Below are 19,496 nucleotides of genomic sequence, written 5' to 3'. Positions count from 1 at the left end.
AAAGAATGTTGCACGTGCACTTGAAAAAATATATATTCTGTTGTTGCGTAAAATGTTTTAGAGATATCTGTTAGGTATTTCTAATTGATTTTTACTGTTCAAGTCTTCTATTTTTTTTACTAATCTTTTTGATTGTTTTAGTTACCGAAAGTGAATGTAGGAATTTTGGACTATTAGTGTAGAATTGTCTGTTTCTCCTTTTGAATCTTTTAAAACTTTACATCCTATTTTTAGAGTTCTGTTACATGCATGTGTCTATACTTGTTTTTTTTGTTTATAATTGTTACATATTCTTGGTGGGTTGACTTGTTATCACTGAACAAAATCTTTGTCTCTTGGTAATGATCTTCATCTTAAACTTGTTTTGTCTAACAGGATTTTTCCATCCATTTACATTCAATTCTGTATTTATATTTTGGTTCTAAAGAGTCTCTTGTTGATGGTGTATACCATAGTTGAATGTATTTTAATCCATTCTGTCAGTCTCTTAATTGGGGTTTCATCTATTTACTTTTAAAATAATTACTGGTAAGAAAAGACTTATTTTTGCAGTTTTGCTCTTTGCTTTCTATGTTTTATATCTTATTTCTTAATTTCTCCAATATTGCCTTCTTTTTGTGTTTTTCCCCCCTAACCAACCATTTGATTTCCCTGTCATTTCTTTTACTGTAGATCTTTATTTTAATTAGTGTTTTCCCTGGGGACTGTGGTTGCCATCTTAATTTATAGCAGTCTAGTTCAGATTAATACTAGTTTACTTTCAATCATATAAAACACTTTTTTCTATAGCAAAAACACCATTCCCTCCTTATACTGTACTGTTAAAGATTACATCTTTATACATGTGTGCCATGGTCGTAGATTTATGTTACTGTTTTATTTAAGACATAGAATTATTGCTTTATGTAGTAATCCTTAAAATCATATAGAAAAAATTAGTCACTAGCCAAAATACATTAGTATTGACTTTTATATTTGTATACTTATCTGTCTTAGTCTGTTTGGATACTATAATAAAATACCTTAAAATGGGTCATTTATAAACAACGGAAATTTATTACCCATAGTTCTAGAGATAGGGCAGTCCAAGACACTATAATTTCAGTGTCTGGTAAAGGGTCGGCCATTCCTTATAGATGGTGCATTCTTTGTGTCCTCAAGTGGTAAAGGAGCAAAGGGGGCAGCTCCCTAGGGCCTTTTTATAAGGACATAATACCATTCATAAGGGAGGAGCCCTTATGACCTGTTAACCTCCCAATGGGCGTACCTCTTAGCTCTATCACATTGGGGTTGAAATATCGTATGAATTTTGGAGGGATACAGACATTCCTTTGTGCTTATTTGATTAACTGTCTAGTTTTTTTTTTTTTTTTTTTTTTTTTTTTTTCCTTCCAGTCTGAATGACTCCTTGTAGCATTTCTGGTAGTGCATATTAACTAGCAATGAATTTTCATGTTTTTTATTTAACGGGGGTATATTTTAATTTTCTTTCATTTTGAGGGATAGTTTTGTTGAATACAGAATTCTTGGGATGACAATTTTTTTTTCTTTTTTAGCACTTTGTATGTCACTACTACTAAATTTTGAGCTCCAAACTTTATAATGAGAAGTCTACTAGTCTGATTGGAGATCCTTAGTATAAGACAAATTGTTTCTTAATGCTTTCAGGATTCTCTCTTGACTTTCTACAGTTTGATAACTTTTCTAGAAGGTTTTCTCTGGTTTTATCTTAGAGTTTATTGAACTTCTTAGCTGTATAAATTCATTTCATTCAAAATGTTTAGAAGTTTTTAGCCATTTTCTCTTCAAATATTTTTTCTACCCATGTGTATGTTGATGTTCTTAGCTCTGTGATTTTTCTTCATTCTTTCTTTCTTGGTCTTGGACTAGGTGATCTCAATTGGCATATCTTTATGTCCATTGACTATTTTTTCTGGCCTATTCAAATCTGCTGTTGGACCTTACATACTGAAATTTTTTAGTTATACTTTTTAAGCTCAGCAGTTCTGTTAGCTCCTTTTTAAAAATTTGTCCCTTCGTTGATAATCTTAATTTGGTGATCTGTAATTCTTATACCTTAGTTTTCTACACATGTTCTTTAAGCGTATTTAAAATCTGTCTAGTAGTTCTAATATATGTCTTTGTCTAGTAGTTTTAATTTCTGAACTTTGTCACAATTTGCATTTTTCTCTGTTTGGACCAGACTTTGTGGTTTCTTTGCCTGGCTCTTTGAGTGTACGGGGTGGGGGTGGGGGGGAGTTGGTTTGTAGACATTTTAAGTATATAATTCTCCCATCTTCCTCAGAGTTTGTTTTTATTGCTTGTTGTGGTTTGTGCTGTTTATCTAGTTTTATGTGTACAGTAATGGCTCTGTGTGGCCACTGGAATATCTGTTTGCTTAGCTTGGTGATCAGGAATCAGGGTTGTGGTTTTGGGAATATATATCAGTATTTATTTGTATTTTTTTCCAGTATTTGCCAGTGGGCTTTATGTACGTGTTAGAGCATGCCTTCAGGATTCTGCTAGATAATTTACAGTTCTTTCTTAGCCTTTATTTGTTGCTTGTGCAGAGCTTGAAGATCAGCCAGAGGCAAGAACTTAGGGCCTCCCCAGGTCTTTCTGAGCATATGCTCTGCTCTGCTTGGGCATGCACATGATCTGGCCTCTAAGAAGTACATGGGAGCCTTTCAGGGCCCTTACTCCCCAAAGTGTTTTATTCCCGCTTATGGCTTTCATCTAGATGTCCCCCCAGAGCCCCCTGCAGTCATAGGTGGGGCTTTTTCTGAGATGGCTGGATGTAGGGTGTGTGATGCTGGAATTGATTCTTGGTGTAATGCTAGGATCAAGGACAGGAGGATTAAGGATGTGAGTGCTGCCCACCCTAAGTAGCCTGGATAGGACATAAGGGATAGGAAGAGCTTAGTCATCCCTTGCTTTCCTGCTTGCTTTTGCTGTCTTCTATCTCCAATGAACTGTTCTCCTCTTCAGTGCCCCTCTGCCATGTGCCACTGTGCCTTGGAGCCAGCCACCTATGGACTGAAACCTCTACACACTGAGCTAAATAAACTCCTCTTTTAACTTTGGATGTTAGGTATTTTGTCTCAGCAATAAGAAAAGTAAGACACTCCCCAGTCCTTTTCCCCAAGATTTATCATTTATCCATTGCTTGCCCCAACAATTATTCTTGCCCAATTTAGCACTGTCTGATAGATTTGCCTGTAAGTGTTTTTAACACATATGCTCCTAACCCAGAAAGCTCTGAGTTTGGCAGAACGAAGACAAACCCTTTATATAATCTTACCAGCTTGCCAACAGACAAATCAAAACAAGCAGCCAGTTTTTTGAGGATAGGATCAGTCCTGCCCTTTCTGGCACCAGAAAGCTACACCAAAAACTTAGGTTGTCTTCAAGACTCTACTGAGAATCAGCTCAGTGGTGACTCTCCAATGCTTGCCTGATTACTATAAACTTTGGTTGGTGTTCATAGTTTCTTGGACGTAGCCATGTAATGGCTACAGTTCAAGTAAAGTTGATTCTGACAGTTTTTGCCAGGTTATTGACTGTTTCTGTGGAGGATCAGGTCTTTTTGAGTTTTCTACCCTGCCATTTTCTCTCTTTTATCACACTGCTTAAATCTTGATGAGTGTATATTACTTTCAATTTTTAAAAGTGACAATATGTGTCTTTTTTACAGAGGTTATTTGAATGTTAAGGTAATTCTTGTTTCGCTTACCAAAGAACTGTAGTATCACATTAGAATGAAAAGAATTCTGGCAAATTAATCCAGTAGATCTCTTGGTACCAAGTCTTTTTTTTTTTCCAACAGTCTTAAAGATGGCCTGCTTACCTGCAGCACCTTCAAAACACTTCTCAAACCAAAGAAATTAAAGGTGTATTCTACTGAACGTGGAAGATAAATATTGTAGGATTCAAGTCTCTAGTAAAAATGTGATACAAAATGTATTAAAGTGAATTAGAGAAGCTTTACATCTTCAGTTGGGAGCAGGGTGCAACAGCCTGCATCTGTAGTCCCAGCCACTCAGGCAGCTGGACCAGGATGATTGCTTGAGCCCAGGGCATTAAGAACAACTAGGTAACGCCAAGTGCATAAAAACAGAAAGAAAGAAATGAAACTTTAGTTGAGTATATTCATACTATAGTTACATGAACATTTTCATACAGTTGATCAGTAAGAACATCATAGTTACTCTCACCCCGTTCCTATTTGTCAGGTTATTCAGTTGAAATGTGAAGCTCAACAGCCAGCATGGATCTGATTGTGAAGCAACAATTTTTGTTTCAATTCTGTGTAACCTGTGTGCAAGGCAGTATGAATTTGAACAAATCACCTTTCTCTGCTTCACTTACCATGTAATAAAACAGGTCTGATGATAACTATTTATGTCATAGGTTTGTTATGTGAATAAAATTGGTTAATATTTTCACTAAATACCAAAAATTAAATAAATGTGTATGTTGGACGTACAAATTATTGAGTATATGTCTTTTTACATTATTTTATTTTATTTCACTTTTGTCTTTGTGAGACAGGGTTTCACTCTGCAATTCAGGCTGGCCTTGAATTCACATTGTAGCCCAGGCTGGCTGCGAACTCATAGTGATCTTCCTACCTCAACCTCTCAAGTGCTGGGATTACAGGCCTGTGCTGCTACGCCCAGCATACTAGAACATGTCTTTTTAGATACAAAAAAATCTTTAAGCTTTTCAGCTGTATCCACCAGTGACAGTGTTTACTAGTGAAATTGCTGAGTAGCTTCTCAAGAGGAAAATAGGCAGTGTTTGTGATAGCCAGTCGGGGAGTGGTGGGTATATATATGTGAGGTAACCTAGAGGGTGGTAAACTGCATTGTAATGATCTGGGAGACCAGGAAGGATAGGCAACATAGTAGAAGATAAGGCAAAAAAGATAGGAAAACATCAGGTGATGGAGGCGCTTGGAAGCTACCAAAGGGTTTGTAACAGGAGAGGCATTTGGCCATATATATTTGGGTTACACACAGCAAAAAAAATTAAGGATTATAGTCAGATTGGCAAGACTGGAAGCAAGGCGATGTCTTGATGACTATTAATGATTTTCATTCTTAAATTGTAGATGTTGCATGATGAACGTGTATTTTGTAATAAAAATATATAAACTCTTATTTTGTAAGAAATCTATTTTTGGAATAATTTTCTCTGTGATATTCTTTATGATACACTATCCCTATTTTTGTGAATACAATTAAAAACTCAGAATAATTCATTTGACACATGACTTCATTGCTCAAGAAAAAGATTCATCACACATTTCCAGTAAACTGGAATTTACTACTACATATTACCTATGGTCTAAGGTAGGAAATGCATCAGTTTTATTAAGCAAATTAGAATGGAAAAAAAAAACTACTATATTACCTTCCCAAACATATACTGCTAATTTTATAGTTCCTCAGCCTTACATACGTCACAAAAATATTCACACCTAGGGTAGCATACTAGCCTGAAGCAACAGCCCTAGGAAATTAATAATGAAAATTATGGTTTGCCAAGGAAAACTTGACAGAATAATTGCATTCTCCTTTTATCTTTATTTATTTAATAACTTTAATCCTATATATGTAGAATTTTGTGTTGATTTGGTTTTTTATTCATTTTCAGTGTAGTAGTTTGAGGAACTAATTGGACAGCTATCAAACAAGGAACAAATTTTACTAGTATTTTCCTCTGGAATATGTTATTGGAGTATTTTTTAAAAGTCGGGATATAAGTTTTAAATCTCAATTTGATAGCATATTGCTGCACTTCGATAGTCATTACTGCACTTTTTATACTGGTCATGTAGAATGGAGTTCTTTGCTATTTCCTGTGCACATAGTAAGTATAAAAAATACGATTTTTAGCATCCATTTAATCTGAAATACTGAAACACAATGACCTCTTAAATACTGTATATTTAAGTGATGTATATTAATAATACATGAGTAATAGGCAAATTTATTTCTGTAAACTAGACTGGGTAAACTGGAAAACATTACAAACACCCTCCAAAACATGAAAAAACAAAACAAAAGTATTTTCTAGTTATAGTTATTTTTGGATAAATGCATATTTAACTGCCTTCAAATACATATACTTTTTTTCACATGTGAAATTGAGATTTTGTGGGCTGTTGCTGGATGGTAAATTCAATATAAATAACAATGAAGAAACTACATCTGGTAAGCCTGGGTTTCAGGAACTGGCTTAAAGATTCTCAAGTAAATAAAGACCTTCTTTGAAGGCACACAGATGTATTAATTTTTAATATGTTTCTTTTTGATCTCTTAATTACTGAAAAAGATTTATTGGTCAATTTTAGGAAAGCAAGTTTTTGAAAAGTTTTGCCAAATACTGTCTTCTTTAAATGACTGTATGGTAATGAAAAGTTAAAGAGGAGAGCCAAATTAGATTGAATAATTGTTCAGTCATGTGGGTCAAGCTAGCTGCATAGCCTGGTTGTTAGACTGATTGCTCAAATTACATTGCCTGGGGTCCTGCACTTGGTTGGCTGTCTTCTCAGATCTTAACAAGCTTCTGGGAATTTCTTTTTCTGACAAAGTTTGCTTTGTATTTTCCCCCTCCCCCTACAACCTCCAGGATGCTTCATCTGCAGACATCAGAAAAGCATATCGTAAGCTTTCACTAACTTTACATCCAGACAAGAATAAAGATGAAAATGCAGAAACTCAGTTTAGACAAGTAAGTGAAGTATGCTATTACATATATTTTTATATTAATAAATACGTTTATGGTAGAATATTAACTCACATGTGGAACAATTCCATTTGAAAATGAAGTCACAGTTTTCAAATTTAATATACATTTTTAATTCAGTTTTTAAAATGAAATTCATTTTTACTAGTATTTTGTATTACTAGATTCTTGAAATTCTTGGAGGAGCATAATTGTCATAATTTTCTTGTCTGAATTATAGTTTTTGCTTTTAAAAACATTTAAAGATAAATTATTACTCTTGCATCTTTTACAAAGTCTTGTTTTGATATCAAGTCTTGTTTTGATATCTTGTTTTGATTTTTTAACTTCTTATGCTACCAACAACATAAAATACTACTTATAACTAAGATTTTCTCAGTTTATTACATATATGGGCACAGAGTTTTCTGCATGTACATTAGAGCCTTCACCCTCCTACATGATTTCTTATAGTTGAGAGTATTTTTATTTTAAAGTAATGCTTCTGTTTTAGTTGGTGGCCATTTATGAAGTTTTAAAGGATGATGAACGAAGGCAGAGGTGAGTGTTCATTTGCACTTTTGAATTGATGTTATATTTTTGTGCCACAGCTTTTAAAAGGAAAAAATTGTTTTATTAAATACTTGATTTCTTATGTTAGTATTTTTGTTCCAAGACATGTAATGTTTTACAAATGCATGTTTAAAACAGAGTTAATTTCTATTGAAAATGTTCACTAGGTTTGATTCAAAACTTACAAACTTTAGGATCATGAGTCATAATGTTACTAAATTCTGCTTCATTAGATAAGATTTTTAACATGGCTTTTTATGCCCTGGGAAATACAAATACCACTTGACTTCAAACAAATGTCCATTCTTTTCATCATGTCAGTAACAGCTTCTGTCCAGGCCTCTGTTCCGTAAAAGTAACTTGTTAGCAATAGACAAGTTAGTATACTTTCTTGATTGTTTTTTCATTCTCAAGAGTTAACCTGATTTGTGAGGCAGCAGAAGAGTAAAAGAGAATTAGTCACCTCTCTGATTTCTTTTGCGTCCTTCTCCTCCTTACTCATTGCAGTGATTCTGTAATTAGGGTTAACCCTCAGGACTGAGGCAGTGCTGGCTCTCAAGCCTCAGCCTGCCGTTCAGAAGGGTCGCATATGTTTAGTGAGTAGTTAGTTCACAGTGCCAGTGCTGAAGAGGAGATTGCAGGAGGCCTCTTACTCCTGCAGAACATGTGGATATAGATAGTTATCTGGGCTTCAAAGTTAAAAATACATTTTCACAGTAAGAAATGCATTTTCACTCACTCAAACTGGAAAGGAGAAGTTTCACAAAAACATGTATTACGTGTGAAACAGACTGAATGTTCTAATCTAGATTCCAGTCTCTTCTTCCTCTTCCTGCTTCCTTCTCCTCCTTCTGCTTCTTCATTTGCTTCCTTCCTCATCTTCTTTCTTCTCCTCCGCCTCCTCTTTTTCCCCTCTTCCCTCCACAGTGTTATTTGTGGTCCACAAGAAACTAGTGGCCAGAATCTAAAATTTGAAACTATTGCTCTACAGTAAATGAATACTTATAAAACAAACTAAAAAAACCCAAGTGTTTGAGATTTAAGTGTAAGTCAATCTGTATCTTTCTATGGGGAAAATACATCTTCAAGACAGAATCCTTCTTCAAATGTATACTCTGGAATTATTCTGTATCTTAAAAGGATAATTACAACTCTTGATTCTCATCTAACTGTTTAATTTGAATATACCTCAGTTTGTCAAATTGCAAAACAAGGGTTCAATATTCTCTTGGAGTGTTCTTCGCATTATAACAAGGGCTGAAATTGGTCCAGGTACCATAGCAAACATTCCTCTGGTTTGAAATAATCTGTAATGCTGAAAGAGTCCTGTAAGTGTGTTGAAAGAAGTTTTGGTTGTTAACGTACATATTTTCTAGTTGCTTTCTTTCAGTGAGCCCCTTGTTTTGTTTCACACATCTGGAATGTGTCTGTAGAGATAGTCTTACTGGTCTTCCATCATCTTTGCCATCACATTTTGTCTTTTTATTTGTTGATATCTTAGAAGTCAGTAAACTTCATGACAGTTTATTTCACTTACTGAAATTATGTTGATCTTTTTAGAACAAATCACTTCCTGTGTATGAATTATTTTTTCATTAACAGAATCATCTAATATTACCTCTGTAGGATTAGTTTCCTTTGCATTTATTTAAGAATGTTGGTAGAAAAAAATTGATCTGACAGTTACACAAACAGCTGTAGTATTTATACCCCTTGAGGCTCAAGTAACTCTTTAGTAACTGGTTTTCCTTGAGGCAAAAGTCTTAACTAATCAAGCTGAGAATCACTCCTCTAAAGCTGTGCCTGAGGCCAGGTGACCTGTGAGTATCTAAACATATAGAAGAAAGGCATCTTTGCAGACAGTTACCTAGTTCCTAATTCCCTTTTAAAAAGAGCACAATCACCTTTATTCCCTAAAAGAATATTGTCCTACATTGGTATTGAAAATGCTTTTTGGTATCATAACTGTTAAGTGCATTTAAAAGTGTTACCTTCTAGGAATTTGCAGTTTGGAAAGTTGATATAGACATGTTTCCTATTTATTTCCCTTGCATGTAGTTGTGCTCTCACCGAAATTAGATGCATTATTCACATTTTGTTAGAAAGGGAAATGAAAATGAAATAAATAAATTAGCATGCTGTATAAATTTTCAGTTTTCTTTTTCTTGATAACTGTTCTTTTAGAAAACATTTTATTTTCTTTTGTAACAGCCTTACTTAGATATAAAATGCATACCATAAAAGTAAACTGTTAAGTGTACAATTCAGTGATTTTTTAAAATAAATGTACAGAGTTATGCAAAGCATTGTCACAGTTCAGTCTTTTGAACATTTCTGGTCACTTCACAAAACTCCCTCAAGCCCATTTGTAGGCAATTCTGACTCTGATATCTGTCCTAGACAAACACTTATCTATTTTATGTACTTACAAATTTGTCTTTTCTGCATGTTTCATGTAAGTGGACTTATGCAGCATGTAGTGTTCATATTGTTTTGTTTTGAACCAGGAATTGAACTCAGAACCTTGCGCTTGCCAGGTTATGCTGCTGAGCTGTATCCCTGGTCCTTCATATTGTTTTTGGGGTTCGTTCATATTGTAGGGTATTGCTGCCGTCTATTTTTTGTTGCTAAATAGTATTTCATTTTGTGACTATACCACTTGTTTATCTATTCACCAGTAGGTGGAGCGGTGCGTTGTTTACACTTTCTGGTGATGATGAGCAGTGCTACTATGAACAGTCACATATGAGTCTTTGTGTAGACTCATAGGTGGATTCTTAGGTGCGCAGTTGTGAATAAACTTTTAACACCTCCCTTCCTTTTTCCTCAGTGGGGTTGACTGTAGCATGAAACTAACAGGTTTTCCTGGTTAGTATAAGAAAACCTAGCATAGCAGCCTTTCTTAAACGCTTGCTTAGTTAACAGAAGAGTGGTCCAATTGTGGGCCAACATAAATTTCTATACAAAAAAGTACAGAACTGACTTTAAACTACTTAGTACCAGTTAATACATATGTATACCAGATTATGCTTTAATGATATTAACATATTTACTTTGGCTAAAACATGTGATAAATTTTGACCAGTATTCTTTTGCTAATCTGATTTTTTTATGTTACTATATTTGTAAAAGTTGGATATGTATTTTTTAGTTTACTAAGCAATGTTTTATTTATAAATACAGTTTATTAGTCTTGATTGCCAAAATCCATTACCAGGTTATTGTAAATTTGATTACAGATGTGTTCAAATCAAAATAAATATTAAAGCAACAATAAGAAATCTTACTTTTGCACTTTCTCTAATTTGGAGACAGTAGACACCTGTTATATATGATATATAAAGTATGATGCACCAAAGTTTAGATATATATGTATCAATTAATTTAGTCTTGTTTCCTATTTATGATCTTTGTACAAGTGATTTTTTCTGGAAGGTTTGAAATAGCACCAAAATGCATGTGGCATTGTCATTTAACAAGCTTTGTATGACAGAAAATTCACAGTGTTGGCAACTGGTGGAATTATTTATTCATTTTCATAATATACAGATTTTCTGTTATATCATTGTTATTTTATATTTTAAATTATGCTAAAATTCTAAATTTACATAAATACTTATGCTGGTAATTCAAAAGTTTTAAAGTTAACTTTGTTCCAGTGTTTGTACTAGGCTGCATATGTTCAATGAATTGCAGATTTCTAATAAGAGCGCATTAATAATTACACAACCATTATTTTATGTTTATTGTGTACATTTTAAGAAAATCAGGGGCTGGGGATTTAGCTTGGTGGTATAAGTGCCTGCCTTGCAAGTGTGTGGTTGTGAGTTCGATCCCCGGTACTGATAAAAAAGAAAAAGAAAAAAAAAAGAAAATCAAGTGAAATAAACATAAGTTAGGCTGTATGTTAGATGTATGGAGCTGATGAATCAGTGTTTTCTTTTTTAAGAACCCTTCATAGTTGCAGAGGATTTCTTTCAATGGTGATATTTTCATCATAGAGATTTACTTCTGAGTATCTTATAACACATTTATATATTCATACAGTTTTAATCTGGGTTTGTTGAAACATGTAGTTTAACACATATAGTACATATCCTTAATTATGTGTGCAGGAAGCACAGTTTATCAATCTCAATTACATGGTATTTTGAAACCAATATGTGCTGAAATATTAACAAAATATAATAAAGTGATATTTTAAATTATGTGTTCACAGAACAATGTTTTTCTTAAATAACTTATGAAGTTAGTTTCTATATTTGAGGAAGTGTGTTTGTCTTTTTAGTATTTCATCAAGGAAGTGGTAGTTTGTCTTTTAACAGCATATATTCTAAAAAGCAAACTATAATAGATGCTATCTTCCCTTAAAATGGCCAGTCGTGTGAACCATAATGTTCATTGATAGTAAAATCAATAGAGCATTGATTCTAAGCTAATTCTTGGATACTGTTGTTCAGAGTAGCAGTCATAGCCTAGTAAATATCTGGTTGTGTTTAATGTGTTTGGCGCGTGAGGTTTTGCAGTCTTGAATGGTTGTGTGCTAAATACAATTTATACATGAGTTAGAAAAATAACAATTCAGATACTTATTTTCAGTAATGATGGTGATAAAATATTTCATGAGATTCTTAACAAAGCTCAGCTGTGCTTACTTCTGATACCGTTTAGATCCAAAACAAATTTAATGTTACTAAGTAGTTGTGTCCACTTTCTGAGATTTTAAAAATTAATAACAACATTTTTACATGAAGTTACATTATGAGAAAGTTTTTCTAAAAATAGTGATTTTTATATTCATTGTTTTTCCTCAATAAATCTGAAGAAGGATAAAAATTTAAAATAAATTTTTATTTATTTTAAATAACATTCACTGAACTTCATTCAAATATTGTAATCTTATGTTATATGAATTAAAACTTTTGTACTTACCCTACGTCTAATTTTAAATAGCCAGTTTAAAAAATAAAAAATGATAAAAAGCCAGTTTTTAAAAAGATAGATTTAAACAGAAATTTTTGAGGACAGAAATGATAGTTCTAAATGAAGTCATAGCATGATGTCTTGAAGTTACTATTTCCAGAAATGCTACAAATGTTGAGAAAGGATACTATCTAAGCCTCAAATTTTGTCTATTTCTATACAAACATATTTTAATTTGTAGACTCTGGTAAAAATAGTTTGTCTTTTTAGAGTTTAATACTAATTAATGTCCTTTGCTTTTAATATTTTGTTATTCTGATCTAATAGCATTATTAATAACATCAATTTAAAAGTCATTGTAAAATTTGTTAATAAAATAATTTTTTAATTAATAACCAGTGTTTTTCTACTGAAAAAAGAAGTTGCCTGTAATAAAAGTCTGCTTTATTTTTTTAGCATATCTCTAAGGTATCAATTTAATAACTATCAAAGTAGCTACTGCAGTTGTTGCATTTAAATTGATTTACATGTCAAGACTGGCAGTTTAGCAGCTGCGCTATTATTCCTAGATCGGTCAATTTACTTGAGAAAAACCTACTACTGAGTTCTACTGACCTGCCTGACAATATAGGCCTTATTTCTATTCCTGTAATTAGGCCTGCTACTAACTCAGAATATTTTTAATTAAAATATTTTGGTCAATGTGTTGCACCAAATTAGGCCTTTCAGTGAAGATTTAATTCTAGAAATAGTGTGATTAGAATATTTAATGAGTTGTGTTCAATTAAAATTAACAGGTTGTATGTGTTGAACATACAGTGTTTGTGTGTGACCATTTTAACAATCATAAATGTTACTATTTATTTTTAACCTTAAAAATATTTCCCTCAACTGACAGATATGTTTAAATTCAATTGAAATTTTATTTTAAAGTGTGTTCTAGCTTGATGGTACCAAGAAAGATTATTAAAATGCATTACAGTTAACACTTACTTATTAATAGTCTTCCCTTTCAACAAAAGCCAAAAATGAGGAAATTACTACTTAAATATTTACAAATAATTTTGTTGAGAAATATGGCATAAGCGTTCGATGTTTCCTCACCCCTTTCTAGTTTTGGAATTTTTTGTTTTCTAAAGGAAATGAGCAAAATCAAAAAACTTTTACTTCATTAAAAAGCTTTGAAAAAATAATGTGTATAATTATTTCAACATTAAACCACCATATTATAAGAGTAGAAATAAAAGCACTGACTAAAATTTGAATCCTAAATTTGATTCAGTTAATATGCAATTTTTAGTATCAAATAGCTCTAATCTTTTTCTCCTGTTGAGTCCTTCCTTTCATTGCTAACTCTGTGGGGTTTTTTCCTGCAGTGTGGTAGTTCCTTTAGGTTAAGGTGTCATGGCAGGGTCACATCCTCAGGTACTGTAATGCATGATATCTGGTACCTACCATGTATTATCATTATGCACCTGCTTGAAAGTGGGCGGTAACCAAGCTACATAGGGCGCTTTGAATTTACTACATAGTGCAATGCTGGTAATCTATGTGAATATTATATTTTGGGAAAAAGCATTTTCTTGTTCTTTTTTGAAAATATACTATAAGTAGGTTGTTGTTGTTCTTTATTTTAAACACCCCATGAAACACTGTTACATTTGCTACTGTAGGTATGATGATATTCTGATCAATGGACTTCCAGATTGGCGACAGCCTGTATTCTACTACAGGCGGGTGAGAAAAATGAGCAATGCTGAGCTGGCATTACTCTTGTTCATTATTCTCACAGTGGGTCATTATGCTGTGGTTTGGTCAATCTACCTAGAAAAACAACTGGTAAGTATTGGTGATAAATCAACTAATCTAGCCTTCTTCATTTTATATGAAATTTAAGACATTTATTTCTCAATTGATGAAAATTTCTTTTTCTTTATATATACTCTTTATTCAAATAGGTTTTTATATTCACTAGTGTTTACTGGTATCTCAAAAACTCCAAAATATCCTTCTTTTTAAAAATATGGCATTTGATTTTATTGTAAAACTTTGTGGAAATCCAGCTATTTAGCTGGAAATTAGAAAGTAGAATCATGCTTTCTTAGTTATCACCTTCTAAATAATTATTATTTAATATAGACTTGTTCTAGAAATTTTTTGTGACAGATCCTCATATAATAATTAGTTGTTTTTTAAAACATTTTCATTTAAAGAGATATTTTAATTAAATAAGATTTGAAATGAACATATTTTATACCTTCAGAAAATAGTTCATTAAAAAGTTTATTGATCTAATGCTGCCATATAGTTAATTCTGGTATGAATTTGTATTTGATATTTGTTTATTGATTTATATAAACATATTTATCGTGTTCATGAATTAGCATGTTTACTTATTTCCTTTGAAATGACATGATTAAAGTTGCATGAATGAGAAAAGTAGGTTGAATACTTTCTCTTATTAGAAAACTTTGATTGCTTTGGAGATGCACATGACTGACAGTGCTGAACTTCATGTGTGTTTAAGTCCTGGATACCATGGCAACAGTTATTGCAAAAGATTGATGATTTTACTTAATCATGTTGGACCATACATATATTTGCATAAATATTCCTCTAAAGTGTTTATCCTTTAAAGAAGAGTCTTGATAGCATTTGAAGAGTGCATGTTTAATGAATGATAACCTGTAGCCATAATTCTTTCCACATTAAGGATGAACTGCTTAGTAGAAAAAAGAGAGAAAAGAAAAAAAGGACAGGAAGCAAGAGTGTGGATATATCAAAACTTGGCGCCTCAGAAAAAAATGAAAGGTGGGAGTAAATAAAAATACTTATGATTTGAAATTTTTAAAATATTTGTGATTTGAAATTTTTAAAATATCTTTATATCTATATCCATTTCAGATGTGTTCTCATTCCATCTGTAGTATATAGAGAATAATGTACCATAATTTATAAAACAAATCCTAACCTTAAGTGAGAGTCCTAGAATTTTTCTCTCATAAAACGTTTATATATTTAAATGATGTAAAATTGTGATTTCTTACAGTTTCTTATAGTTTGAAATTTTGTACTGAACTTTAGGAAAAAATTATTACTAGAAAAATCTCTTAACTGAGAAGTGACAATATGAAGAGAGGCAATGATACGCTGTACACTCAGAAAGATACCACCATTTCTTCTATTGATTTGTAGAAAGAAATAAAGGGTTTAAATAGTTCACACAGCAGGGCACGAACTGGATCAATGTGGAATGGAGAGCAGAGACTATTTTGCCTGTCTTCCATTCTGATGACATTAGTGAGTAATGCTTCAGTGAACTGCAAATGACATTGATTTTTATGTATTAGTTTGTTTATGCTACAGTCTTCATATCTGGTTGTCAGCACTTGGGAACACTCTGACAATGGTTAGTTTTTAATAGCTGAAGTAATCATAAGGTTTAAGAATTTGTTTTGTAGAAGTGATGAAAAGCCCAGGTTATAAAGAGAGATTTTGCATCTTCATCTTTGTAACTTGACTAGAAACCTCCTTCCCCCAAGTTTTAGCCTGTATTGTTACTTGGTATATAAATTGCATTTGTTGTAACTACTATATTTCATGAAAAATTAAGTCAGATTAAGTGAAACTGTCAAATGTTTCACTGAATACTTCATATTTTGTTGGTGGTGAAATGGGTATTCAAAAAGGAATTCATGAATTTAGAAAAAAATTTTTTTGTTTGTTTGTTTCTCATTGTTCTGAGATTCTTTTGCTGATTTGTTATTTGGGTTTCCCTACCCTTTTAGATTGCTGATGAAACCACAATGGCATGATTTGCTTCCATGCAAGCTAGGAATTTGGTTTTGCCTTACGCTAAAAGCATTGCCTCATCTAATCCAGGTAAAGTGTACTTCTTTCATATGGTATTCGATGCTTTCATTGTTAATTATTTATGAAATAATTTATGCCCAGGTCTGCTTCCTGAATGGTAATACTCAGTGTATACTTCATAATGTTGGTTGAATTGAAATCAAGTACATTTATAAGTTAAACCTAATTTAAATTCTGATTATTCATATATCTATTCTTATAATTACCATATTTGTCTATTAAAATACCTTAGAATTCTAAGACACTGGAAAAAGAAAAAAAGTTATCTTGAGGACAGACATAAAAGCAGTAAAAGTTTCATTTGCTGTTGTCATTAAAAGCATAACCAGTAAAAAGAAACAGACTCAAGTAGCTTGTTACTTATTGTTTTAATAGTTTTAAAGTACATAATGTTAAAAAGAGAAACATCTTTAACATGAGCTTCTGTATAATTATGCAAAAGTATGTAGTGCTTTTAATTTATTTACAACTTTAAGAGGAGTGAGGACATTTTGTCTTCCACTGGTAATCAGAGTTTCTGTTTCAAGTTAGTCTTGGTCAAGCAATAAAATGTGGGCACATATGTTTATATGGCAATTTTCCATTCTTTTATGCTCAGCATACCAAGTATATTTTATTAAATTATTATTTTGTTAACTATTCATCTAGTTAGAAAATTCCCAACATATAATATATGAAAATCAATATACTTTTTGATGTACAGATTTTGAGGTTTGTTGAGATTGTAATTTTGAAGGAGTACTGTTTAAAGGTAAGTGCTAATAAGCCAGAGAACCAGTCCTGCTTGCTTTTTATTCACATATCAGAGCTTCTTTATAACCATTTATGGGAACTAGAGACCTTAACTTCTGCATCCTGTTTTTGTTTTTCTTCTCTTAGTGCAAATCTTTTTTTTTTTTTTTTTTGTCTTTTTCGTTTTTATCGGTACTAGGGATCGAACTAACGACTGCCTGCTTGCAAGGCAGGCGCTTATGACGCTGAGCTAAATCCCCAGCCCCTTCTTAGTGCAAATCTTATATTGGAAAGACAAAAAGAAATAAAAATTACCTACATGCTTCTGTTTAGCCTTTAAGAAATTATCAGTATTTCCATCAAAATAATTCATGTTAATAGTTACTTCTTACAGTCTTATATTTTGATTAGTTAATAAAGAAAAACTGAAGTATTTTAGTAACTTAGACACTTTTGTCTTTAGATTGTTTAACATGACATTTATTTGACAAAAACCCAAATTGTTATGTATTATATCAGTAAAACAATAAGAGAGAGGGAAAGTGTATTTAATCATATTATATGTTTATAAGAAAATGTGATAGAAATATTTTTAGGACAGGTTTTATTTTTTTCTTTTTTTTTTGGAAGTCTATTTTTGCCCATGCTAGAATCTGTGCAATAGGCAAATGAGAGAGTGAATGAATTTAAAAATATAATCCTGAGACAGTATAAATAGAATACCACGCAAATGTCAATCTTAAACACTTACTTGTAATTTTAATCTAAGTAATTTGAAGTAAAGTTTATATGATAAAATTAACGTATTTGTGTCTGTCTACTATTTCCAGACCTGTGACTCTTTTGTTTTATTATTCATTTTTAGAAAAGATACAGAAATAAGAAAATTTGCAGAAATGTTTTGATTTCTTTAAAACTCTTAAACAGTTTGATCAACTTGACTTTTAAAGTTTTTACTTACATTATGATACATGTTGCCTCGCAACTTTTAAATACTTAAGCATTAGCCTTTCAAGGCCTTATAAATCTAATTTTAAAATTTTGTTCTAATTATTTCTTCTTACTACATCAATTACCAGAAGAAAAGGATGATATTTCCTTTTTCTCATACAAATGCTTGATATTTTAACTGTGCTTTGAAAGCATAAGATTAGTTTTTCTTGTGGTCATTAGCAAAATAATATGATACATATTACCTTCTTTCTGATACAAATTGTAATAGTGGAACTACTTCAGATTTACAAACATATAGCATGTGAAAGATAGCAAAACAATACTAAATAGTTGCTGTTAGGTTTAGATTTTTGTTTGCCTTTATTCCCTGTCTTTTGTGACCTTCATATTAGTTTATCATTCATAAAATCATTTGAATTTTACATGTTTTTGTGATATTTCTGTAAGGGATCTTGTTAAATATGATACGGGTAAACTTAGACCTTTTAACACAAACAAACAGGATTGTTAATTGCTATAGTATCAAGAGGGGGGGTCCTACTAAAATCCTCAGTATAAAAATGGTACATAATAAGATCCTGAGTTTGATTCTCAGTACTCAAAAATAAAAAAGTAATGATACATAGAGCGTTAAACTTTTTAAACATACTTCACCTGTATTCACCACTCTCGTAATATGAAGCCACTGTTGTATTGTTAAATAGGAGTCAACTCATTAGAGTGCCTTATCTTCTTTCTTTCATAAACTACTATGCCTATAGTCTTGATGAAAAGATTGGAAGTCTTTTTAAAGAATCAAACTAGTCTCTGGTGAAGCAATATTATTATGTAATACTTTTTTCGCTAGTCCTTCACATCTATGAGCAACATTTTTAGTAGCTCTTCTATTGAGTTTCCCAAAGGACTAAGCTTGATTTTCATAGAAACAACTCTTATTTTCTACTAATATTTTATTTTACAAAATATTTAACTGGATCATATTATTAAATGACAGGTATAACTGGCATCTGTAGGGTTAAGAACTAAAATAGCTGGCTCTTTTAAACACACATCAGCTGGGGATTTAGCTCAAAGGCATAAGCACTTGCCTTGTATGCCTGAGGTTGTGAGTTTTATCTCCAGTACCGATAACCCCCCCCCAAAAAAAAACCCACAATCAATAAGCAGGTATCGATGAAAACAGTTTTACTTCTAGTGTGAGTCTCTTCAATTTCATGAACACTTACTAAAACTGAACTCCAAATACCCCGTGCCAGTACATAGAAGTGAAAGATTTAATGGCTTCCAGAAGATGAACTTCACAGTGGCAGAATCTGTTGTCTAATCTTGTCTTTGTAGCACCCCCAGCTTCTATCTTCCCCATTCATCCTCTGCATACCCATTTTGTTACTGAACTTCATATTGCTTGCAAGCTTATCTAGTAAGTTTGGAAAAAGTAACAATTTAACCCAGCCTATGGTCTGAAGTTCTCTTATATTATGTAGCATCAAAGATCCCTAAGAAAACTCTGTATTATCTGCTTAGTTTACCTAAATTCTTTTCTATCTCCTCCACCAAAAAAAATCATAAATGAGACCAGTTATATAGATGTTTGATATGTAAAGCCTTTTCTGGTTCTAGGTTAAAAAATAATTCATCCAGTTCAGTAAAAATATATGAAACACTTATAAAAACAAGGCACTACAAAGGATCTAGAAATAAATGTGCCT

General features: G+C 32.2%; 1 protein-coding gene across 3 annotated transcripts in view; it reads left to right on the top strand.

The window, feature by feature from the left end:
• Positions 1-19,496, top strand: part of Dnajc1 (DnaJ heat shock protein family (Hsp40) member C1) — a 200,852-nt gene that overhangs the window by 68,565 nt on the left and 112,791 nt on the right. For all 3 annotated transcript variants that reach the window (XM_063237927.1, XM_003463883.4, XM_013145999.3), the window contains exons 2-6: positions 6,637-6,738; positions 7,247-7,293; positions 13,902-14,067; positions 14,942-15,039; positions 16,017-16,110. In XM_063237927.1, the coding sequence (XP_063093997.1) occupies positions 6,637-6,738; positions 7,247-7,293; positions 13,902-14,067; positions 14,942-15,039; positions 16,017-16,110 (507 nt within the window). The remainder of the gene's footprint in view (positions 1-6,636; positions 6,739-7,246; positions 7,294-13,901; positions 14,068-14,941; positions 15,040-16,016; positions 16,111-19,496) is intronic.

Source organism: Cavia porcellus, unplaced genomic scaffold, assembly GCF_034190915.1.
Source record: "Cavia porcellus strain 051 isolate PalLab524CR breed Dunkin Hartley unplaced genomic scaffold, mCavPor4.1 scaffold_27, whole genome shotgun sequence".
In the NCBI taxonomy this organism is placed as follows: domain Eukaryota; kingdom Metazoa; phylum Chordata; class Mammalia; order Rodentia; family Caviidae; genus Cavia; species Cavia porcellus.
This window is presented reverse-complemented; position numbering and strand designations above follow the sequence as displayed.